The 25,736-nt window shown below is 50.8% G+C and overlaps 1 protein-coding gene across 15 annotated transcripts in view; it reads left to right on the plus strand.

Annotated features, from left to right (window-relative positions):
- Positions 1-25,736, plus strand: part of ASAP1 (ArfGAP with SH3 domain, ankyrin repeat and PH domain 1) — a 370,853-nt gene that overhangs the window by 318,893 nt on the left and 26,224 nt on the right. For 11 of the 15 annotated variants that reach the window (XR_016388225.1, XM_089898507.1, XM_089898504.1 and 8 more), the window contains 5 exons: positions 2,561-2,789; positions 13,205-13,375; positions 21,699-21,768; positions 24,378-24,436; positions 24,938-25,009. Coding sequence is in view for 14 of the 15 variants with exons in the window: in XM_089898507.1 (XP_089754633.1) it covers positions 2,561-2,789; positions 13,205-13,375; positions 21,699-21,768; positions 24,378-24,436; positions 24,938-25,009 (601 nt within the window). In the remaining variant the exon portion in view is untranslated. The remainder of the gene's footprint in view (positions 1-2,560; positions 2,790-13,204; positions 13,376-21,698; positions 21,769-24,377; positions 24,437-24,937; positions 25,010-25,736) is intronic. The other 4 variants (XM_089898508.1, XM_089898509.1, XM_089898511.1 and 1 more) reach the window with 3 other exon arrangements.

Genomic DNA, 25,736 nt, shown 5'->3' on the forward strand with positions numbered 1-25,736 from the left:
GGAGCTGAGGGTGCAGTCCTGAGTTTTCAGGCAGAAAGGCTTCTTCCTTTGGGGGTCCTTAGTCTTTCCTCTTAAGCCCTTTGACTGCCTGCATGAGGCCCACCCCTGTTACTCAAAATCTAACCTAAATGTGAACCACATATAAAAAATACCTTCACAGCAACATCTAGACTGGTGTTTGACCAGTCACCTGTGCACCATAGCCTTAGCCAAGTCAGCACATAAAATTAGTCATCAAAACAGCTAATTAATAAATAACAAGTTGTCACTGATTGAGTGTTTAAATATGAACTAGGTGGCAGCGAGCACGTGTCACCTCAGGTCATCTCTATCAAAAGCCCATTGGGGTGTTGTCATTGTCCCACTTTACAGAGGAGAAGACTGACAGGGAAATCACGTGGTTTATCTAAAGTCTCACAGCGAGTAAAGACAGTCTCAGGGATTAAACCCAGTTCTGTGTGGCTTTATCATAGATAGTTCTGAATTACCTCTGAAGGTTCATTTGTACCTTTTTTTAGATTCCACATATAAGTGATATCTTATGATATTTGTCTTTCTGTGTCTGACTCACTTAGTGTGATCATCTCTAGGTCCATCCATGTTGCTGCAAATGGCATTATTTTGTTCTTTTTTATGGCTGAGTAATATTCCATCATATATATGTCCCACATCTTATTTATCCATTCCTCTGTCAGTGAACGTTTAGGTTGCTTCCATGACCTGGCTGTTGTAAATAGTGCTGCAGTGAACATTGAGGTGTGCATGTATCGTTTTGAATTACGGTTTTCTCTGGGTATATGCCCGGTAGTGGGATTGCTGGGTCATATGGTAGTTCTGTTTTAAGTTTTCTAAGGAAACTCCGTACTGTTCTCCATAGTGGCCATACCAATTTACATTAGTGTAGGAGGGTTCCCTTTTCTCCACACCCTCTCCAGCATTTAGTGTTTGTGGATTTTTTGATGATGGCCATTCTGACCGGTATGAGGTGATACCTCATTGTAGTTTTGATTTGCATTTCAATGATAATTAGTGATGTTGAGCATCTTTTCATGTGCTTTTTGGCCATCTGTATGTCTTCTTTAGAGAAATGTCCATTTAGATCTCCTGCCCATTTTTTAATTGGGTTGTTTCATTTTTTGATACTGAGCTGCCTGAGCGGTTTGTGTATTTTTGGAGATTAATCCCTTGTCGGTTGCTACCTCTGAAGGTTCCTGCGTGCATTTTTCATCAGCTGTGGATCCACTGGTTCCTCTTTCCCAGGCAGGATGTAAGGAGTAGTCAAAGGTGCTCCTACCGAGGGGTCCTAATGGCATTCACCATTTTAAGAGAAGCTCAATTACGACACAGTCAAGATAACCATTATAGTAAGAGTTGGCGAAATTCCTGAGAAGTGTTCAGAGGACAGGGCGGCTGCCTCAGCCTTGGTGAGCAGTGAAGACCTTACCAAGGAAACACTGTGGGAGATGGGTTTCTAAGGGTGGTGAGGAGCTTGCCAGGCAGGGAAGTAGGAAGGAGTGCATCCTTCTGGGGAGGGAGAACAGCATGTGCAGAGGCTGGGGGTCATCATGGGGCCTGAACATCAGAGGACCGGTTGGGATGAGGTGTGAGGTGCCTTCACATGCACTGGGTGGGGAGAGGCAAGAGGCTCCCCTGAAGTGTCAGGCAGCCTAGACCAGGAAGGGCGTGAAGGGGGTGGTAGGCCAAGTTCAGCCTTTTGGCTTTCATCTGAGCAGGCACAGGCCAACAGAGCTTTGCTGTCAGAGAGCAGGGTTTCCTACCAGCTCTGCCTGCAGCGTGGAAAATGGGCTGGAGCTGAAAGAAACTGAGGCAGGGGCTGTTCAGGAGACCAGTGGTCCAGGGGGTGCTGGTGAGTGCCTGCACGAGTTGTGGGTCCGAGGGGTACTTCTGAGCTCTCCGTGCAGGACTGGGTGGCTCTCGATGCCACTGAGGTTGGGAGACTTCCCACTTGGGAAGTTGCATGGGTGCTGATGCTGTGAGCCGAGTGCAAACGCCAGCGATCCGTCATGGGTGGTTGAAAGTGTTTGGAATCCAAGAGGTTGAGGTTGGACGTACAGGCCCGAGTCCCCAACATTAGGTGGCAGTCACGGCCAGGGGTGCAGATGAGGCTCCTTCCTGAGAGGGTGTAAAATGAGGAGAGAGGTGAGTGTGGAGAGCTTCGACGTTAAAGGGCTGAGCAGGGATGGAAAAGTTAATGTAGTAGCTACTGTTCAGTTGTTGGTGAACGTGCCCTGCACAGGGGAGGTATTTGTGGATTAAAGGTTAAATCCGTGTGACCTTCTACTTCTGAATACAATGCTCCCTAACCAGCATGTCCCTGGTGGGACCCTGGTAATGACAGGAGAGTGAGAAGTGTACTCTCTGGATGTTTCCCTTGTGCTGTGTCGTGGCTCCTAGGCTTTTGTGTGGCTGACCCCCCAGAAACGCAGAGAGCCACAGGAGCCCAGATCCCCCCTGAGCCTGCCCTGCAGAGTCCTCCGGACACCTGAAGCGTCATCCTGGACTATCAGCTGACCCACCGCACTGTTATTTCATTTGCCAGCCGAGCCCCATCAAGAAAGAGCGCTCACCCAGACCTCAGAGCTTCTGCCACTCCTCCAGCACCTCCCCGCAGGACAAGCTGTCACTGCCGGGCTTCAGCACTCCGCGGGACAAACAACGGCTCTCCTACGGCGCCTTCACCAACCAGATCTTTGTCTCCACAAGCACAGACTCACCCACAGCGCCGACTGCGGAGGCACCCCCGCTGCCTCCTAGAAACGCCGGGAAAGGTACAGGCTGTGGGAAGGGCTTTGTGACTCCATCTTCAGAGCTGGGAGTTGACCCAGCTTTGACGTAAGAATTTCGAGGTGCCTTTGAGTGGCAGAGTGTGGGCTGTGATGTCAGGGCAGCTTGAAACAGGGACCTCACCATTTGCCACGTTACAGCCGAGAAGTAGTGTTACGGGCACTCCGCGTGCCTTGTCTTGTGTGAACCTTACAACCATCCTGTGAGGTGTGTGCTTTTGCGCCCATTGTACAGATGAGAAAATTGAGGTAGAATGACTTGCCCAAAGGTCATGCGGCCGGTAAGTGGTGGAGTTGAGGTTCCATCCAGGGTCCACATGGCTCCCAAACCAGCGTTCTTTCCTGTGTAATATGGGGTGGAATTTGAGTTCTTCTTTGAGAAGTTTCTTTCCTCTACAGTAAAATGTAGTAACAGTGATAGGCAATAGTTACGAAGCCCTTTGCTTTACGAGAGGCCCTAAGCCCAGCACCTCTCTTTTCACGCTCACAGAACAAGGTAAGGTAGGACAGTTGCTGGCACCAGGCAGACAGGGTCCTGGTTCAGAGCTCTAGAGTAATTGGCCTGAGGCTCTTGGAGGTTTGGGATCCTCACCCAGGTCCTGTGTGACCTGAACTCACACTCCTGTGCTCTCTGGCGATTGGTTTTCCACGAGATACCACCTGGGGCAGGATCTTACCAGAGGAGGGTCATTGTGCCATGTGTTGTCACATGCCCCCACGGGGCTCATGCCAGGTAGTGACGGTCCATGAAGACTGCATCCTGTTCCCCGAATCCACCGAATGCCCTGCACAGAAAGTCCATGTATTCCCACCTATATGGGGACGAGTCAAGACACAGAAGTGATAACATTAAGGGCTCACCCCTCCCGGGGGTATTCGAGAGGTACCCGGAGCTGTAGCTTCCGGTCTGGTCTCAGCCATAAACCCAAGTGCAGGATCCTCCCCGTGTCCTCCGCTCGCTCGTGCTCGCGCAGGTTTGAGGGCCCCGGTGCACAATGCGTGCCTATTTGAATCACACTGGGGCTATTTTCTGGGGAATGTGAGCTTTATTCAAAGCAGTGTTTTTTCAGAGCTTATTCTCCATTGAAATAGTGTTATAAATGGGAGCAGTGTTCTTAGACCCCAATGGCCTCATAGATTATAAAATAGTGGAGAAAGTTAAAATGAGGCTCGGGCATAAACAGCACTCATCAGAGATAACCAGTGACCAGAAGAGCAACGGCGCACGTAACCCAAAGGCTTTACCCGCCGGTGGTGCCCTTACCATTCCACACATCATGCTGGAATGTGCCTTTTAAATCACTAGCATAACAAGGCGCAGATGTGTGCCGCAAGAGGCCTGTGTTACCTCTCACCGCGGGGCGATGATGCTCCCCAGCAGGGTGGCAGTCTGCTAAGAGCAGAGAGTCCCTTTCTGCACCCTAAGAAAGACCGTGGAGAGTTACTCTCCAAGAGTTCACATCCCCTGATCGTGGTTACCAAAAAAAGTGGTGATGACCTATCAGAGAGCCTCCCGGTCACTGAGAACCTTGGAAAAGGGCTACAGGAGAGAATGACACCAGAGTCCTAGGGGCCAGGAGGCACCCTCACCTCCCTCTACCCCTTTCCATAATTTTGTCTCAAGGGGACGCAGAAACCCATAAAGTATACTGACTCAGTGCCAAGTATATCTCTGCTGCCTTGAATAAATTCTGATTAGCTCTTTCCCAAAGACCCAGAGACAAAGACCAAGTTTATGTCGTGATGCACCTGCTGAAACAAGTGCCTAGAGACTTGGCCATAGCAACCGTGGTCGGCTAAGGATAGACTGCTTACTGCCCCCACCCCCAATCCCATAATTGAACATAGACATCCCTCTCCGCTACAGCCAGAGTGTTCTTCCAGGTTGCTCATAGCAGGACATCAGATTCGGAGATTTGGTCTGAGCTGGTGAGACAAGAAGCACAGCCTGCCCGTGACTTTTATAAGGGGTTCGAAGCGGGAGATACTTCCTGCAGGCAGCTTGGCTCACGTGCCCACACATTTGGAATAGTGATAATGTTTGAATGGAGTTCTCAGAAGACACAGTTGAAGACCAGCCGATGCTCTGCGCAGAGATAACTCTCCTCTGTTTTCCTCACGTTTTCTTCATTTCATTCTGTTGAACTGATTGAACCGTTTGCATGGAACAAGGATGTCTTGTTGTTTGGGTTGCTAGTTTCCCGTGGAGGTAAAGCAGAGGTGTCTGCTTGCAGCAGAAGTCATTTCCACACTGAGAACTTCGGGGTCGTAAGGATGATGGTTTCCGGTGAGGCAGAAACAACTGATAAAGTTTCCACTAACGAGAGGAATACAGAGGACAAAAGTAGAAGGAATTATTCTGAATCCAGCTCAGGAGTATTTTCAAAAACTTGCAGCTGCCTCATGAAAATGTAAGGAGTTTGACCTAAATTGCCATCGGGCAAAGCCCCCTGTGCTTGAGCAGAGCTCCAGTCAGAGCTGGACGACTCGCAATTCAGAATCCCGAGCTCACCACTCTTAAGCCTTTGAAACATTTTGCTGCCTACGCCCTCTTCAGATGTGAAGTCCAGCGAGATTAAATCAAAGCTATAAAATTAAGTATGCAGAAGTTTCCCACTCGTGGTCAGCAGCTCCGCCCAGCCCCCCACTTCACGGTATCTTTATTAAGACTAGATATTCTTCAGGATCGCCAAGATTGGTTTGTTCTTCATCTTTCAGCTAAAATCATGTCACAGAACCTGGATTTTTTTTTTTTTTTAGAGCTAGAGGGATGCTGAAAGATTGACGTACAGCTAAGGAAACAGAGCCCTGAAAAGGCTGAGGAACTTCCATGTCACGCGGTGGCTGAAATAGGATAGAAAATTAAAGTGGGCCTTAGGACTTGGCAACCAGATCTTCTATGGCAGTTTCTTCTTTTCCATGTTGGGGAAGAGGGTCCATCTCTGTCTTGTCTTCCTCGTGCATTTGTCATCAGAATCCAGTGAGACAATATATGAGAAAGCATTTGGTAGAATGCAGAGAGCTGAACTACCGCGAGGGACTCCTATCAGGACTGTTCAGACTCTGACTCCACACATGTCCCCAGAGTAGGGAAGAAGGTCTGGGCACCATGGTACTGTGATGCCGCCCCCAGAACAGGCGCTGGACAACAGTGTAGCTTTGCTTTTTAAGTCATTTTAAGCTACAGAACTGCAGTTTGCTCCCATTGTAAAATTCCACACCTTTTACACAGCCGTGGCACAGACTGTACTTGACACGAGATTTTTGTGGAGGTTAGTGAGAGGGACGGGAATCTTCCAGCTCAGCACCTGGCACCTAGTCTGTGCCCCAGGGAGGGTTCTGCTGCTGACATTTGAGAGCCACTGCAACTCCTCAGCTTTAAAGAAGCGTCCTTGGGGAATAGGAACCGGGGTGGAGCTGCCCAAGTCTGGTAAATAAGCAGGCGCTCTGAATGGCGAAGCCTGGCATGATGTGGGCACCTTTCACTCAAAGGATTTGTCAAGTAAATGAACGATGAGTCTGATCTCAAGAAGCTTATTTGACTTACTTAAATGAACTAAGTTTTCAAGCTTTTAGAAGCACGAAGTGATATGCTAACTAACTTCAGTTCATTCCCATCTGTTTGTGAGATCAGTCCCCTGGACTCAGGCATCGTGTAGCACCTCTGCATATCCTGTGAATACCTGTAGGAATCCTGCAGTCCACACACGTTTTCTATAACGTGGACTTCCTGTTTCACACAGGCTCCAGCCTTGGTCTGATAAACCAGTAGGTGATCTGCACAAAAGCGGCTCAGGGCCTGGTGCACCGAGGGCTCCGTGGGTGCTCGTCATGGAGAATGTTGAACCCGGTGCTGCCCTCGCCATCCCTGTAGGTGAAGAGCTAAGCACCCACGTTAATCCAAGAGTATAGTTTGAGAGTAACACACCCTCCAAGGCAGGTCCATCTGTCAACCAGACCGTGCCTGCTGGGCAGCTGTGAGCCGCTGTGAATTCAAACCCCACTCTATCCTCTTCTCTCCCTTGCCCCACCTAGGAGGCTGGGGTTCCTCCCCACCAAGTGCTAACCCTGTCCCTGCCCTGGTCTCCTTTTCACATTTAACTCATCTTGCTAAGTTTCAGGGCCTTCATCTGAAAAATAAGAATCAGGTGTGTGGCTGGCTGGGTTCCCTGCTTAGAACGTGAAGTAACGTATGTAAAGCGACTGGCACAGCGTGAGCACTCAGTACGTAGGACGGGGGCCTGTTGGGTCCTGCTGCATGTGTTTGGTTCTGCACGTGTCCTGGGCCCTGGCAAGGTAGCAGAGGGGGAGCGGGGAGCTCCTGCTTGGAAGCTCGCGCTCCAGTGGGTGAGAAAGCAGTGAGCTGTGCGCTCATCAGGGGCAGCAGTCGGTGGCGCTCCAGGTTTGAAGAGAGGGTGAAGGGAGTCTTCCTTTCACTCCCCCGTCCCGCTGGAGGCAGAACTCCTCCACACGGAGGCTGGGAATGAGCTGTCCCTGCGTCCCTGGCACAGAGGGGGGCTCCATCAGTGCCTGCTGAGTGAACAAACAACTGCAGAATCAGTGAAGGCGTGTCCTAGAAATGTGTGGCCAGAGCAAGGAGGGGACACTCATAAAACTAACCCAGATGTCCTGGGGCTGTGATAACTGACTTGCTGACGATCCTTCTGCACCATGTTTGTGTCCAAACTCAGTTGTGTAAGCATTTTATACACCATTTCTCTGACTCATTTGAGGTCTGTAGCAACAGTTAGGGCAGAGGGGGGGTGGCCAGGGAGAAGACTGCCCCGGGGTCTGAAGGTAGGAAAGTGCCCTGCTCCAGGAGTTGGGCTTGCCTAGGAGATGTTTCCCTGTGAGTGGCTTTATTCATATGCTGATGACTGTAGAGTTTCCTGGGATTTTTTTATCTCACAGGAAGGTAGCCATTTGAGTGGCTCAATTTTAAAGCTTCCCATGGACCATTGTCCTTCATTTGTGTTGACTTTTCTGGGGTTTTTTTTGTGTGTGTGTGAGTGGCTTTTTGTTTGCTTGTTTGTTCTGCCTATTTTTGTCCGTCTCTCTCAATCCTTTTTAAAGCACTGCACACGTGTATCGCCTTGCATTGGCCTCCTTGCTGGCCAAGAGCACGTCTGTGACTCCTGCCCTCAGCAGTGCCGGGCTCGCCAGCCCAGTTGCCCGACCACCGGGGTGCGGAAAGGGGAGCAAAGGTCACCTGACCGCCAGGGTGCGGAAAGGGGAGCAGAGGGAATGCTGTTGTGCGTCTTGCACGTAAGAATGTATGAGCAGGGCTTCCCTGGGGGCGTAGTGGTTGGGAATCCGCCTGCCGATGCAGGGGACACGGGGTCCAGCCCTGGTCCGGGAAGATCCCACATGCCGCGGAGCAACTAAGCCTGTGCGCCACAACTACTGAGCCTGTGCTCTAGAGCCCACGAGCCACAACTACTGAGCCCACGTGCCACAACTACTGAAGCCCGCGCACCTAGAGCCTGTGCTCTGCAACAAGAGAAGCCACCGCAATGAGAAGCCCACTCATCGCAACTAGGGAAAGCCTGCATGCAGCAACGAAGACCCAACACAGCCAAAAATAAATAATTTTTTTTTTTTTTTTTTTTTTTTTTTGCGGTACGCGGGCCTCTCACTGTTGCGGCCTCTCCCATTGCGGAGCACAGGCTCTGGATGCACAGGCTCAGCAGCCATGGCTCACAGGCCCAGCCACTCTGCGGCACATGGGATTTTCCCGGACCGGGGCACGAACCCGTGTCCCCTGCATTGGCAGGCGGACTCTCGACCACTGTGCCACCAGGGAAGCCCTAAATAAATTTTAAAAAGCAAAAAAAATCCTTTTAAAAAGAAAAAGAAAAAAGAATATTATGAGTGTTAAAGAACCAACCCTGAGCCCCTTGAGTTCGGCACTTTTCTCTTAATGATCAGTGTCTTGGAAGGAGACTGAAGGACACGTGAATGGCTCCTCCATGTTCTGTGTGCAGCGCTGCGTCTGTCACAGTGTCACTGCCATGTTGGGATCCTGCCAGGCCTGCTGCCAGCCTACCGTGCTTTCTCCACACACCCCTCTCCTCTGCACCGTGCCTCTGTTTCCCCACCTGAGCATGGAGATGATGATAGCGCCTTCCTACTACACACAGTTCTTCTCTAAGTAAATATTCTTGCATCTTTATCTACATTTTTTTAATATATAAATTTATTTATTTTTTTATTTATTTTTGGCCACGTTGGGTCTTCGTTGCTGTGTGCAGGCTTTCTCTAGCTGTGGCGGGGGGGGGGCTACTTTTATTTGTGATGCACGGGCGTCTCCTTGCGGTGGCTTTTCTTGTTGCGGAGCACGGGCTCTAGGTGCACAGGCTCAGTAGTTGTGGCGCACGAGCTCAGTAGTTGTGGCACATGGACTTAGTTGCTCCGCGGCATGTGAAATCTTCCCGGACCAGGGCTCGGACCTCTGTCCCCCGAATTGGCAGGTGGATTCGTAACCACTGCACCACCAGGGAAGTCCCTATCTACTTTTTAAATGATAGAAACTTTCCATTCTTTTTAAGTTCTGTACTGTGAAAACCATTAGAAAATGGTAAGTTTGTCATTTGTATTGTCCAGAGTTGTCTATATAACTCTGTCATTAACTTCGAGGCTTCTGAGATGCACGGCGGCGTGACACGTGTGGGCTTCCCGAGCTCTGGCCACATGGTGGCCACACGTCTGAGCTGCAGGCCTCAGTGAGGGACCTCCCTGAGCCGGTGACGGTGAGGTGCTCGAGGCAGCACAGCTCACACGGGGCCACTAGCGTTGAAGCCCTGGCAGAACGTCTAACTGAGTGACCAAGAGGCTGCTGGAAATACAGGAGAACCCCAGGCACGTGAACCCCCAGTAAGAGCTGCGTTGGTACACCCTGCCTCCTTGTAGAAGACCTTCTAATAATTTAACCTGGGAGCTATATATGGCAGCTTCGGAAGTCTAGACCGTATTTTTAAGAAAAAGTGTTAGAGGATAGTTTGACATAATAGCCAGTATTAGCGGCAAATGTGGCTTAGGGTGTTTTCTCCTTATTCCCACAGGCCCTGGCAGAGTGGAGGGAAGAAAACTGGCTGCCCGAGTCCCCTCCCCACCTGTTAATCTTGCCTCCACCCCTTTCGAGTTTGTTTGATGCTGTGTTTACTATTTTTTAGTTTGTTTTGTTTTAGCTTTCTTTACCCCTCCAGAATTGCTTCTTTCCTGACCAAGCCAATGCTCAGGTTTAGTTTGCAGGAAACATCCTTTTTAGTGCTTAAAGACTAGTTACTTATTTTGGAAGTCTTTTGAGCTCTTTACAGTAAAGTTATAAAATTTTGTCTGCTTTTCTGGGGTCTGATATAGTGTTTTTCACCCTTTTTTAACTCATGCCCTACCAGCCAAGAAGATTTCATGGCATCTTCCCTTCTGTAGCTTCTGTTACAGAACAATAGGTGGGTCTGTGTGTTGTTTGCCATGAAAGTCCATTACAGTATTGAATATTTATTTTCGAACCTCACACTCTCTCTCCCCAGGTCCCCTCTCTCCCTGGTTTCTGATCTGTCACCCTAAGTGAGACGTTCTGTCTTCCTTAAGGATCACTAGCCTTACAACAAGAGAAGTAGAAGTTTATTCATCCATTAATTCGATACTGTATTTACTAAATGCAGCTTTCTCTACACCAGGCCAGAGAACAGCCTGACCCTGGTAGAACCTGCAGCATGGTGGACAGAGAGGCAATGAACAAGTCAGCAAAGACAGATAATTAGAGACTGTAGTAGCTGATGTCTGAAAGTAAGACAAGGCTGTGATGACGTCAGGAAGGGAACACTAACCCCTACATTTTTTAAATGGTGATTCAGGAAGCTTGATTTTGCTTGGTTTGTGGTTACAGGACAACTCTGGTCTGATCACTCCTAAAACCACGTACGCAGACAGCTTTGCCCAGAGACATAGCCCCATTGGCCATCTGTGTTTCCAGGCGGGATTTGAAACGGATTGATTATGGCCTTCCAGATGCATTGCATCAGGAAGTCCCTAGATGGCGATACAGATGAAACTGCTGGGGAATCTCACCATTGTCTATTATGTATTCTCCATTTATTTCCAAGAGGAAAGTTACACTTCCTAGTACCGAGGGTTGTTGTTGCCATTTTCCTCGTGTGGCGAGCCCAGAAAATGCTGGCCTGGCTTTCAGGACGGGGCGAGCCCTCGCCACCTCCAGAGACCTGCATCAGGGTTCAGCTCCGCCCCTCGTGGCTCCATACCCTTAATCACACACAGCCCCGCTTTCCTAGCTGCCAAATGGGGCCAGTAATACCAGACCTACATGCCTCACGGGGTTGTTATGAAAATCAAGGCAAATAGCATGTACGAACACATTTTGAAAACTAGGAAGCACTGCACAAACACAAGGCTAAAATAACAATGCCTTTACTGTTACAAAAATGAAACAGTTTCTGAAACTTCAGTGACTGGTGCCGTAATTAGGCGTTGATTGGGGATATCGGTAAGGCTTCCATCACGTATCTCACCAGTAGGACTGAGAATAAATACTGCCGCTAGGGCCATTTAATTCTAAAGCACACGACCATTTTACTGAGATGAACAGTATTTACTTCCAAGACGAGACTGTCTTTGAGAAATGGGGGTTTAAATCTGTGTTTGTACTGAGCGGTAATTGATCACGGGAAATAGCAAAGCTTGTTTTCCCAAGGAAGGAGGCCAGCAGTAATTACGCTTCTCTTTTAATATGCAGAATGTAAAAAGCTCTTTTGGAGCCTTTCTGGATCACCAGGTACCTGCTATCCTGCGATAAACATTTGGTGTGGCAGTGTTCCTAGCTTTTTTTGTTTCTTTCCTTTTTTTCTCTTTTAATGTTTGTGGACACTGTTGTCCAGTTAAACCATAACCTGGTAATGATCATAAAGAGAGATTTGTCAAAGTGCCCAGCATATAGTGCTCGGCACACACCGGCCACTTCAGTGTCTCTTGGAATAAACAAAATTAACAGCATATATACTACTCCCATAGCGCTCATTGAAAACAAACTCCTTTTTTTCTTAAAGCGTTAGGTCAAAAAGTCAACTTTTGCAGTAGTGGTGTGTGTGTGTGTGTGATATTAATATCATTATTGCTATCCTATCATTACCTCTGGAGAAAGTAGAATCTTTTTAAAAACCTTTAGAAATCAGGGCTTCCCTGGTGGCACAGTGGTTACAAATCTGCCTGCTAATGCAGGAGACACGGGTTTGAGCCCTGGTCCGGGAAGATCCCACATGCCACGGAGCAACTAAGCCCGTGCGCCACAACTGCTGAGCCTGCGTGCCACAGCTACTGAAGCCCGCGCACCTAGAGCCCGTGCTCCGCAGCAAGAGAAGCCACTGCAGTGAGAAGCCCGCGCAGCGCAACGAAGAGTAGCCCCCGCTCGCTGCAACTAGAGAAAGCCCACGCGCAGCAACAAAGACCCAACACAGGCAAAAATTAAAAAAAAAATTTTTTTTAACCTATAGAAATCAGTGAAGCTTATGTAACTTGTTCAAGCTTCCAATATAATAGGTGGTTTATGATTTCTAGAACAGTTCAGAATTGGAGGAAAAAAGGGTTTTTGGATTTCCCTTCTTTCCAAGTAACCCTTTCCACTAGAACCTTCATTATTTATAAAAGTCATTTAAAAAAAAATTTCAGGCAACGTTTGCTGACTGAAAAAAAAAATTGCAGTGAAGAGAGAAACCCTATTCTATGAATCCAGTGTTCATGTTTCCACGTGAGGCCCTTTGGAGGTTTAGTCGGTTTTGTTGTTTTTTTTTTTTTTTGCGGTACGCGGGCCTCTCACTGTTGTGGCCTCTCCCGTTGCGGAGCACAGGCTCCGGACGCACAGGCTCAGCGGCCACGGCTCACGGGCCCAGCTGCTCCGCGGCATGTGGGATCTTCCCGGACCGGGGCACGAACCCACGTCCCCTGCATCGGCAGGCGGACTCTCAACCACTGCGCCACCAGGGAAGCCCTTAGTCAGTATTTTGCTCTTTCTCCATTGACTTTGCTGGCAGTGCTGTGTGCCTTCTTCCTCTGTAGGTTTTGCCGTGGTTCCAGTGAGTTACTGGTTTAAAATGTGTGTGTTTTATTTCTCCCGTTGTACCCAAAGGATGATCTGAACCCAGTAGTGTTCCATGTTGGCTGACGTTTTGTTCCTTAAAAGCACACACTCTCCTTTTTAATTTTTTTTACCAGCAATTTTTAAAAGCCCTCTTTTGGGGATTACCGGGTCGATGGACTTGGCCATCCCCAGCCTCGTGCTTCGGTCTCTGTGTGTCACACTCCATTTGATGCATGGGAGTGACTGCACACAGGCTGTTCCATCTGCGAGACCGGGATTAACCTTCCTGCACCATTCGATTCCTTTCCAGGTCCAACTGGCCCACCTTCAGCACTCCCTCTAAGCACCCAGACCTCTAGTGGCAGCTCCACTCTGTCCAAGAAGAGGCCTCCTCCCCCACCGCCCGGACACAAGAGAACCCTATCCGACCCTCCCAGCCCACTACCTCACGGGCCCCCAAACAAAGGCGCAGTTCCTTGGGGTAAGTTGTCCTCCAGTCAGGGCCCTCACTGCCTGAGCCAGGCAGAGCACGGGGCTCGGGGGGCAGTGGGCGCTCAGCACACCCAGCAGATGGACCAGACCGCACCCACGCTGGGTGAGGGCCTGGATACATATGATTGCACAGCCTCTTATGGCCAAAGAAACATGGGGGAAAATACCACCACCACTTAAAAAGTGTACTAGTGATAAGCTGCTGAGCACTTTTTGGGCACCAGACACCCACCAGGGCCCAGGTGGTCAGGCTGGTCCCTCCCAGCTCCTGTCCCCCGCTCAGCCTCGCCGGCCTGCTTTCACCTCTGGCTCCACCGGGCTCTTTCCTTCCTGGGGCCGCCCCCTCCCTGCAGCTCTGTCATGGGCTTGAAAGCCTCGCTCCCTCCCGTCCTCCTCTGCCTGCATGTCTGTCTCCTGGGCCATCCTCTCTGAGGGAGCCCCCCCGCCCAGTGTTTCCCTCAGGACCCCAGATCACCGCTGACAGGTGTTTTATTTGTGTTTGGTTTTTCGGTCTCTGGAACCTAGCTCCGTGAGAGCAGGGCCCTTGTCTGTCTTTTCTGTGTTCACAGAGCCTAGAGTCGAGCCCAGGATGCAGTAGGTACCTCATAATCGATTGAGAATAAACAGACCTGCGCAGATCAGTTAGTAGTTTACCATTTCAGTGACACTGGTGGCTGATAACAAATTTCTATCCACAAGGAACACGGTTTCCGTCTTTATCTCCCTTTGTAGCTCACCAGCCTGCCACCAGGTTCGCTCAAGAGCCCGGTGTCTCCCGGCGCCCACGGGGTCCTGGCCCTGCTGGTTTGCATGGCTCACCTCCCCTTGCCAGTGAATCGTGTCATGGCTGTTTTGTTTGTTTGTAACTGATAGGGAGCTCAGCTGAATGCTTTTAAGGGCCTCGTCAGAAAGCCCCTAATAGGTGTTCTGGATTTGGGGATCTTCTGGGAAAAGCCATGCTGCCCATTTGCAGACGGCCACGCCTGTGTGTCATGTGACCCAGATGCCACAGTGCGTGTGGACTGTCTGTGCTTAGCCGTTCACTCCACTGGCCTGGTGCCTGGGGTTTGGGCTTCTCCACCCTTGTGCTCGAGGAGCTCGTGGTCCAGGAGGGACACGAGTGCCGTGCGTTCTTCACCAAATACTGTGGAAATGCTGAAGCAGGGTGTCCAGCTGCGTCGGCAGGCTTCGCGGGGAGGGGAAATTTGCAGCGGGTGTTGACAAATCTGTTCCCGGTGAGACCGGCTGCGGGGAGGGTGCGCCCAGGCGCACGTCAGCACCATGCAGGTCCCTGACACTGCCCGAGGCCCCACCCCAGGGCCTTCAGGAGTCCCCAGGATTCTTCCAAAAGGATTCTTCCAAGAGGAAGAATTATTTGCCCCAAATAACGCTCCACTGAAGGTCACCAGTTTCCTGCAGGTGTTCATACCACAAATCATAGACTGACCTTTTCGAATTTCACTAGATTTTGATCCTGTTGTTTACTCGGGTTTTATTTCTGCATAAAGTTCATTGTGCCTCACAGACTCCATCAGTTTGCAGTTAAATTTACTAAATTTCTGTTTCCCGGCTTAAGAATCATCCCTTTCTTAGACTAAGCAGCAGGACTAGGAAAAAAGCGGGTGTTCATTTGCTTTGGTTTGGCTTTGGGTGGGTTTCGTTGTGGACAAGGGGCATTTTTCACCAAGAAACAAGGTTACCCCTCGATGAGCGTGAGTTGGTGCCCCGGACGGTGAGCGGGAGCCTTCAAGCTTTGGAAGCTGTGGGCCCTGAGCAGTTGGCTGCCACCTACCCCCAGCCTCAGGGGACAAAAATCAAAATCTCTCCACGCAGAAGTGACCACTGTACACGTCACAGACAACCCCAGGTGGTAATTCTGTGGCCGTCAGGGCCGTTCTTTCTGAGTCGGTGTGCGAGCACACAGGGGAGATGTTCTTAAAGGCATCTGCAGACGCGGGACGGCAACAAGCCTCTCACCAGGCAGGTTAAAGTGGCTCAGATCCGGGTCTTCATGCTTTGTGTTGTATGACCACCGCGGGTTTTATCCCTACCTGTCTCCCACTGACGTTGTGATCCAGAAGCCGAAGCAGGGGTCAGACTTAATTAATAAGGCACACGGGGTACCAGATTCCTAGGCAGCATTTATGGTACCTGCGGTTTCCCTCTAGGCACCCATCATTCCAGTGCTCCCCTAAACCTGCCGTCTCCCCACAGCCCCTGAGGTGAGGGCCTTTGGGCTGTCTGAGATCTGGACTGGGGCGTGGGGGGCAGGCATGCGGAGGTGGAGTAGCACAGCCCTGAGCTCGCCCTGGCCTTACCTGCCCACCCCCTGCCCTGGGACGTGCCTGCCGTGTTGAGCTGGTAGGCTCCCAACTCCATCCTCTCCCCTGAGAGCCAAGCCTTTGCTCATAGTGTGCCCTCAGCCTCGAGCAGTCTGTCCACTTGTGTTCATGCTTAGTCATCCTTCCAGATCTACTGTCCAGGGACCTGCTTCAGAGACCCTCCCCGGCCCAGCCAGCACCCCCATGCCCACTCTCTGCTCCTTCTGGCATAGGGATTATCACACAGTGGTTCTGGTTGCCTTTCTGTCTTTCCCAGTGCAGTATGAGCTCCTTACGAGGGCACGAGCTGTCTCTGTCTCAGTGGAGCTCCGGTGTGGACCTGTGTCCTACTGCCTGGATTCTAATCCACCTCCACCACCTGGTAGCCCTGTGGCTTTCAGCAGTTACCTTTGAATCGTTCCATACCTCAGTCTCTCTGGCTGTAAACTGGGGCTAGTTAATAGCACTCATTGAATTCTTCAGGCCAGTTCCACAGAGTAGGAAATGCAAGGGGCTTGATTTTAAGGACACTGAGATTCACAAAAGGTTCAGTTCCATGCCCAAGTTCTCACAGCTGGTGAGTGGGGAGCCCGTGTGGCTGGGAGACCCCATGGCCCCCGCGCTCTCCTTGCTCTGCTGAGCTCTGCACTGACGGCTCAGTGATCCCCTTGGCTGTTCCCCTGTCTCGGCAGTTGTTTCTTTGCCTGTGAATGGAGACGGGGGAAGGTAGCCTGGCAGGTAGGCACCCCCTGCCTGGCTGTGCCACCTCGTCTCTGCAGCACGGAGCCCTGGTGTGTGGGGAGGCCACCCCGGGCTTCCTCCCTGCCAGGACCACAGCATCCACGGTGCCCAGGATAGCCCGGGCATCACATACTGCAGCCCCGCTATGGTGGTGGGTTCGGCCATCTGTCTAGGGAGACGGCAGAGGCAGGCTTTCGATCAGAAAACAGCTAGGCCGGTGGCAGAAGCAACTAGGTGCGGGGACTGTTGATTTTTGAAGTGGCATGTCGTTAAACCTCACCTTTGGAGATAAAATAAGTTGTTTATTACTTGCTTTCTAACAGACCAACACATTTTAACACAATTCAAATTAAATTAATAAGGAAATGAGGACAAAGGGAGAATAAAGGGAGCAAAGTAAGATGAAGTCCAGGAGGGTTATGTCGTCACAAAATGCATAACACAAGGTCACATACAGCAGCTGGAAATAGACCACGGGTTTGACACTGAGGTTCTTAGAGGTGAGAGCAAAGAAAACAATGCAGCCAGTTATCTAGTTCATGGTGGCCATAAGATTAAGCCTTTTCTCACACTTGAGATTCTTGTAATGACTACGTGAGATCAGCTTTCCCTGGGACCTCCATCCTTTGTCATGTATTCAGAGAAGTGTTTACGGGGTGCATCCTGGGAAACCATATAGTGCACCGAGCAAACTTTCCGGAAGCCTGAGTTCTGATCCGTGTTCCACCAATACCTGGCTAAGAGACCTCTGAGAATCACTTGCATTCCTTATCTTTGGCCACTGGGACTTAAGTTCTATACGCTTCTCTTTTTTTTAATGGAGAGTAGACAATGGACGAAAAACTATACCACAAGATGATTCCCTTCTCATATTTCAAGGCCAGAACTTCCAGGTAAAATGGGTCAGTATTTGAAATGTTTGATCCAAGTCCCCCACGCCTACATATTAGAAGTAGTATTGGCTTGTAAAAGAGCCTTTGGGTAGAAACTTCCTGATTCTTTCTTTTTCTTGGATTTCCCAATATATTCTCAAGTCGCCTCCCCCCACCACTCCGACCCCATTTTAGGTGGAGTTCTAGAAATAACAATGGCTGCCACCATATATAGATTATTCACCATGTACCAGCTGCTGTGCACTTGTTCATTCGTTACTGTATTAAGCCATCACAACTGTCCTATGAGATAGGGACTGTCATGGTCCCTGGTTTACTGATGAGGAAATTGAATCACAGAGGTCAGGTGACTTGTCCGATAACTTCAAGGCCTGGATTTGAACCTATTTCTGACTCCGAGGTTCATATAATTACCCACTCTTCCAGAAGACTCCTAGAGCCTGTGTGCCAGGCACTGCTGGGCAGTGCCCTCCTCTCGTTCCACACTCCTGGCCCACAGCTTCTGAGCTACAGTAAGTGACCTGGAGTCTTGGCCACAGCTTTTTTTTTTTTTTGCGGTACGCGGGCCTCTCACCACTGTGGCCTCTCCCGTTGCGGAGCACAGGCTCTGGACACGCAGGCTCAGCGGCCATGGCTCACGGGCCCAGCTGCTCCGCGGCATGTGGGATCCTCCCGGACTGGGGCACGAACCCACGTCCCCTGCATCGGCAGGCGGACTCTCAACCACTGCGCCACCAGGGAAGCCCTTGGCCACAGCTTTTTAAACTGTCTGCCCACCGTCCGTCTCCAGCCCTCTCCTCACACAGCTGTGTGTGTACCAGTCATTTCCCAGGTTGCACCGAGAGAGGAAAAAGGATTGAGCTGTTTCCATGCTTGTGCGCCTCCTCCTAGTGCTGTCCTATTTTTGGAACTTTTTCAAAGCCACGCTTCTCTGCCCAGGCACAGCAGGGCTCCTGTCCGCCAGACCACAGCTGCCTCCCCACCCAGGTGCGCAAGAAACCAGGCTGTGCAGGGGGGAGTGGAGGAGTCCGCTCTGTGGGCCTTGTCTTCATTCAGCAGTGCCCAGTGACTGCTCTGTGCGGACATTGGGCTCCAGTGGGGCTGCAGGGACGGACAAGGTAGAGCCCCTGTCTGTGAAATGCTCGCTCGTTGAGGAAATAAATCACCTGCATTTTTGTTACATCTCATCAGAGAGCTCAGAACAGTGATCTCCGTTTGTGTCATGCCCTCTGTGGTCCAGCACCATGAACTACACCCCGTGGTTTCTCTCTCATGATGCTCGTGCCCATCTAGTGAAGCAGGTACTGTTATTCCTATTTTAAAGATGAGGGGGCTTCCCTGTTGGCGCAGTGGTTGAGAGTCCGCCTGCCGATGTAGGGGACACGGGTTCGTGCCCCGGTCCGGGAAGATCCCACATGCCGCGGAGCGGCTGGGCCCGTGAGCCATGGCCGCTGGGCCTGCGCGTCCGGAGCCTGTGCTCCGCAACGGGAGAGGCCACAACAGTGAGAGGCCTGCGTACCGCAAAAAAAAAAAAGAAGAAGAAGAGGAGGGAACTGAGGCTCAGTAGAAAAAGCAGTGTCATCAGAACTCACACCCACTGGTCGGTGGTACAGCTGGAATTCAAAACCAGGCTTGTCTGGCTCCAAAATCTGCCCCTGATCATCCTCTGTGGTGAATAGTTGTAGGCTTACCGGGGATGTGGAGAGACCGAGTCTGGCTTGGGAAGAACTCTCAGAAATTGACTTTGGAGAGACCCTTTGAAGGTTACAAAGGAATTTACCCCAAGTGGGAGGGGATAGGTGTTGCAGGGAGAAGGAACAGAGGGGGCAAATTTACAGAGGCATAAAAACACACAGTGTCTTTGGAGCGTGGCCAGAGGGGAGGGTTAAGTGAGGACACTGGACATATGAGCTGTGGCTGTCGGACCACAGCCCCTGACGTGACGGCTTGTCTGTGTGACAGAGTGGGCGGCCCCAGGCAGAGCCAGGGGCTCTTACAGCCTTTATGGTCTCATATTCAATCTCGCGCCTAATAGGGTGAAGAATCACTGGTTTGGGGTGTCTTCTACCTGGAACGGAAATTAGCAGATGCGACAGCTTATTCCCATACCGTGCTGAAAAGCAATGCCTGCCTTAAAGGAAGTCTCAGCTCGAAGGATGTCATGAGAGGCTGCCAAAGAAGTCCTTCATTGTTAAGTTACAGACTCGTGGAAATATACAGATAGTTAGGAGGGGTGTCTTATTAAAATAAAACTGTATTTGAAAGTCTTTGGCCCTGGTAGCACCAGTTGAGCTTGTTCCTTCTTGTATGTATGTCCTGGAGTTGAAGTCCTGTCCGGGAGCGCCCACCTTAGCGCTCTGCCAGCTGCACCCTGTCCTGTAGGTTAGTGGGACTGGGATTGGAGGGGCGAGTGTGGTGGTTGAACGCAGGCCCTGGAGGGGCACTGCCTGGCTTTATGTCCCAGCCCTGGCCCTTACCAGCTGCTTGACCTTGACCTTTGCTTTACTTCTTTGTTTCTTTTTACACAATGTAAGTGCCTTCCATTTTATATCTCACAGACGTAACGACTAGGGGGTACCTAGCAGAGTACCTCACTCAGAGTAAGTGCTCAATACACAGTAGTTGCTATTACCAATATTGCTATTGGCGCGTCACGATGGGTAATGAGAAGTGCGTGCATCTGTGTACAGGACCACTAGGTACATCGTGCGACCGTGTGACCTGTGGCCGTTGGGTCACTTAACCCTGTCTCCTCATCTTTAAAATGAGGATGGGGCCAGCTCCCCCTGCTGTGACGAGGGAGAGCGTGGGCGCCTCTGCACAGTGAGCGTTAGTCCGGGTGCTTGCTCGGCCTGCCCCCTTCACTCCCCCCTTCAGCCAGCCCGTCAGCGCCACCCGGGAGGCGTTGCGGGCGTCCAGGCAGGGGAGGGGGCTCTGCAGAAACAGGAGCACGTGGAGTGTCCAGAGCGGTCGCTGGAAGGGCGAGCAGGCGAGGAGAGGGGGCATCACCCCAGAGATAGCCAAGCCCAGTGGGCCCCTGGGGTCCTTCCTGGGCGCCTGGCGCTTGGGCTCCCCCCAGCACGGAACGGGCCACAGAAGAGGCCACTTTGATTCTGGCCAGTCTCTCTGTCTCTCCTCGACAAGCCCGTGGATTTGGTCTTGCTGCTCCCCTGTTGAAGGTGTTTCACTGTTCAGGGTCCGTGTCCCCCAGAGAGGACTTTCCCTGCCCCTCTGACCACTTCACTTTATTTATTTATTAAAATAAATTTATCTACTTTATTCATTTATTTTTGGCTGTGTCAGGTCTCTGTTGCTGTGCGCGGGCTTTCTCTAGCCGCAGCGAGCAGGGGCTACTCTTCCTTGCGGTGTGCGTGCTTCTCATTGCAGTGGCTTCTCTTGTTGCAGAGCACGGGCTCTAGGCGTGTGGGCTTCAGTAGTTGTGACACGTGAGCTCAGTAGTTGTGGCACGCAAGCTCTAGAGTGCAGGCTCCGTAGTTGTGGAGCCACGGGCTCTAGGTGTGCGGGCTCAGTAGCTGTGGCTCGCGGGCTCTAGAGCACAGGCTCAGTAGTTGTGGCACATGGGCTTCGTTGCTCCGCGGCATGTGGGATCTTCCAGGACCAGGGCTCGAACTTGTGTCCCCTGGATTGGCAGGCGGTTTCTTAACCACTGCGCCACCAGGGAAGCCCATGACCAGTTCACTTTAGGTGCTATTTCCTTCTCCTTGTTTCACAGCACCCAACCCTGTCAGCGTCGGTCGTGCCTGTGCCCCTCACAGGAGGGATGACATACTCTGGTGAGGTTTAACTTGCCTTGGTGCCTCCTCCTCCATGTTCATGTCTTGCACATAGTAGATGCTTAATAAACATTCTCATGTTTGAACGAATGATTGGTAAATAAGTGACTGAGGGCCTTGCCCAGCAGATGGCCAGTCACCACCACCCTGCTGAATAATGGTGTGTACACACACACACACACACACACACACACACACACCAGTGGTCCCCAGTGGTGGTCCGCTGGTGTGGGAATCTGTGGTGAACTTGAAGCCTTACTCTGCTTCCCCTGCCACCAAGCTAAGGACAAGATCCTGAACCTACGGGACATCCCCCAGGTCCTGTGACCTTGGAGGCCTTGCCAGGGAGCAGATCAGTCATCTTTTTAAAATATTTAATAGGAACAAAAACATTGTCAAGACCCAAACCGGTTCGTTGTAATGTCAGAAATGTGTACTGTTCTAGCTTGAGGCTTTTGACTTCCTTTCTGGACCCTGAGGGTGGCCTGCCTGCCTATTCCTATGTCCCCACATTCCATTTCCTGTTGGAAAACGTGGCTTTTCACATTTGATCTTCCCCCTAGGTAACGATGTGGGTCCGTCATCATCGAGTAAGACCGCTAACAAGTTCGAGGGCCTGTCCCAGCAGTCGAGGTAAGCCATCTGCGCACGTGCTCGCTTGGCAGGCTCACCGTCGCCGTGGGCAGAGTTACAGAATTGGGTTTTAGGGGCCATCTGCTCAAGGTGTGGCCTGCCAGCTGGCACTGATCATGCTGAGAACCTGAGTGCTTCCCCTCGGTTTGCAAAAGCCCCTTGGCAGACAGTTCTCGAGGCCGGGCAGGGTCTGCAGACCTTGTTTTAGGGGAGCAGTGCTCTCCACATCCAGGTTCCTGGCGTGAATGGACCCCACCTCCCCGAGGATCGCAGAGTCTGCCAGAATGAGTTCTTATTTTCAGTTTTTTAGTTTAGTCATTTTGTTTTGTTACCTTCTCTCTTGACTCCATTTTACAGACTTGGGAATAAAAAGATGAATCTCAGGGAAATCCAATAGTCTAGAGATTTTCAAACATAAAAATATGACTCTTTCCAAATTCCCTGTCTGTAAGCCTTTTTTTTTTTTTTTTTTTTTGCGGTACGCGGGCCTCTCACTACTGTGGCCTCTCCCGTTGCGGAGCACAGGGCTCCGGACACACAGGCTCAGCAGCCATGGCTCACGGGCCCAGCCGCTCCGCGGCACATGGGATCTTCCCGGACCGGGGCACGAATCTGTGTCCCCTGCGTCGGCAGGTGGACTCTCAACCACTGTGCCACCAGGGAAGCCCTGTAAGACTTTTTTAAGCTAGGCTAAAAGGGGGGTGTGGTGTCCCTTTCTCCCCTCCTCCACTGAAATGAGATACTTTGGAAGGTCTTCTGTGGGCACCATCTACCCAGTCCCAGCGCAGAGGGTTTTCTCAAGAAGTGTGACCCAGATAGGGACACAAGGAGCCGCTTCCCAGAGCTTGTCAAAGCTAAAAAACGTCCTCATTTCTTTTAATGCCACTATCTCGTTTAGTCTTTATAACCCTGTGAGGTAGCCTGGTCACTGCTGCCCTCAGTATTATATGAGGACACGGACCCCAGGAGTTTAAGTGGTAGCAGATGCAGAGCTGGACTCACCCCGGGGGTTCTCAGACGCCACGTTCCACAGCTTCCCCTTCCTCTCGCCGTGCCTGCCACTCCACTCAGCCCTTCCCCACCTTGCCCTGGGGGGGCTCTAAACCGCAGGACAGGTGGTCTCCTTCCAGAGGAAGGAGAGTCTGATGCAGAGAAAGTGCCCACAAAATGTTTTTTACATGGAATCAAGCCCCCCACATGTACACGCACACATATACGTGTACACACATATACACGTGTACACACACACATGCACATGGCCCCACCAGCAGCATAGGAAGAAGCCTGAGTCCACGCACATGCAGTGTTGACCCCAGGTTTCCCATGTGAGGCATTTCCGAGCCTCTGGCTTGGCCTCAGTACGCTGGTCAGGAAACCATTGAACTTACATCCATGATGGGTAGGTGTGCATCCCTGCGAAGATGCTGAGGCCGAAACACACACTCCAGCAATGTTCAGAGCAAAGCCCTCGCGTGTTTACTCTTTCCAGTGTCGTTTCATCTCAACAGCCTGATCCTCCAGTAACCCAGAAATCTTAGGATTTCAAAGGAGCCGAGGAAAGAGCAGTTAAGATCAAGGGTGATTTGTCGGCCAGGATGGAAGATGCTTGCGTTTCATCTTTCTTATCAGACTTTTGTTTTCTTTTTGGTTGGTTTGCCTTTTCCTGTCCTTTTAAATGCAGTTAGGCTAGAAAGAAGGGGGGAAAGCCAGTTCTTAGGCCACCAGAGGACAGAAAAGGATAAACGAGGTAATAAAAGGGGATCTTGGCAGATACAAGTCCGGCACTTGGATGCTATTGCTGTTTGGGTCTGCAGTGCTCCCGGTGTCCTCTGGGAATAGATAGAGCCTCTTGTAAAAGGAACAGAGTGCGTTCCAACTGAGAGATGCCACCTGCAGCGCTGGCATTTCGGTGGTGGCAGGGGCGTGAGGAGTCACGTGATGTCAGACAACACAGGGCGGCTTCTGTGCCAGGGGCTGCTTCCCCGGGCTTTCTTCCTCTGCTCGTTTACAAGTCGCCCAAAAGGAGGAAAAGCTCAGGGAAAGTCTGGAGGCCTGAGACCCAAGCTGTTTGCTCTGGTGCAGAGAGAGACAACATAAGGGCTGTGGAGTCAAACAGCTGGGTCTGAATATCCAGCTCCACCACTGACCGGCCTCGGGACCTTCTGCCGGTCACTGAAGCTGCACAGGCTCCGGTTTCCTCTTGTGAATACGGAGGTGACAGGAGTTACGTTTTGGGGTCCCATGAGTTGAGTTACTTCTGTGCAGTGCACTGGGGGCGCCACCTGCAGTGTGCCAGGCGCTTTCATAAACGCTGTTACCTGGGGAAAGCTTTCGAGAAAAGGAGGCATTAGGCTCTGTCGTTCAGAGGTTAGCTGTTTCATGAATTTCCCTGTTGACTCCACTTTGCAGACTTGGGAATAAGAAGATAATCCTCAGGGAAATCCAGGCAAACTTTGAATTAGGGAAAGTAGACGATAATCTTTTGTTAGAGAAATTATGAAAGACTTTTTAGATAATTCTGTAAACTCCTATGACTTCCTTGAGTAATACATATTGCTGTTGATTTTATAGCACTTTGAGATCCTAACTGATTCTTATTTATTAATTAGCACCGGTTCTGCAAAGACTGCCCTTGGCCCAAGAGTTCTTCCTAAACTACCTCAGAAAGGTAAGATTTATCTTTTTCATATTTGCATGTAATTAGAGTGTCAAGGGGACAGGGGCGTCTGTCTCTTTTGTTTCCTGCTCTATCTCAGATGCCTAGAGCAGTAGCTGGTATGTAGTAGATGTGTATTTAATATTTGTTTAATGAAGAAAAATATTTATAGGTTCAAATTTTGAGATTAGTAGGACACCAGACTCTTCCTTAAAAACACCATATGCTTTTTCAGAAGACACATCATTAGTATCCCCAGGTGCCATTTCTTTTCTTGCAAACATGATCAGAGAGACCTAGGAGCCAGTACTAGCTCTGCCACTTACTAGCTGTGTGGCCTGGGCAGGGGACTCCAAAGCTTCACTAAGCCTCAGATTCCTCACCTGTCAGTAGGGCCAGGACACCTGCTTCACCAGGTTTTGTAAGGACGAAATGAGATGATGCTTCAGAAAGGCTGGATTTTGCTGACTGGCATCCCCATGTGGTTATTTAACATGTTCCTCTGTTTCCTAGCAATTGAAAGTTGGATCAAGAGACCCGATCAGATACAAGTTCAGGCTTTGCACAGCTCCTTCCTGGGTTGTGGTGCGTTCTTCGATTGAGAGGGGCGTGCCATCTGATTGTCTCTCTTTGAGCGAAGTTCCAGATGCTGATACTCAAAGCCAAGATCCATTCATGTATCCTCTGTTAAGACCACTCCACAAGGCCGTCGGCGGGTGGTCAAGCTCAGCCCACCTGCAGCCTTTGGCCCAGCTGGTTACTCTCTCTGCACTTGGCCTATGGACACCGTCCTGTTCTTAGGGCACTGACAGTCCCTGCTCCCCTCCTGTGCTGGGCCCTCCTCGTGTCCTCAGCCTCCAGAGGTTGGCTCGGCCATGGTCACTGCTCTTGTGAATATGCCCTCATTCCCTGGGGAACCCACCCTGGCACCTCCACATTATCCACCCAGCCCAAGAATCCCTCTATAATCTAAACTCACACACACCAGGCTCTGTAACATCTCTGCTCTATCACATGTCTAACAGGCTGCTCAGCTTAAGATTTTGAATACGCTTCTGACCCCACCCCCCTAGACTTGTTTTTCCCACAGTGTCCCTATCTGTTACAGGCGATATTGTCCAGGTCCAGGTGTTTGGGCCTTAAAACCTAAAAAGGAAGCTCAACTCCTTCCATCCTGCCACGCCCCACATCCAGTGTTTCCACACGTACTGTTGGTTCTCCCTTCGATGGGAGAACATCCAAGCACTTCTTCCCATGTCCCCCACTCTCACCGTGGTCCACGGGACCATCATCTCTTGTCTGGACTCTTGCA

This window comes from Delphinapterus leucas, chromosome 17, assembly GCF_059928025.1.
Source record: "Delphinapterus leucas isolate spDelLeu-1000000601 "Yukka" chromosome 17, BTC_Dleu_Yukka2, whole genome shotgun sequence".
Lineage (NCBI taxonomy): Eukaryota > Metazoa > Chordata > Mammalia > Artiodactyla > Monodontidae > Delphinapterus > Delphinapterus leucas.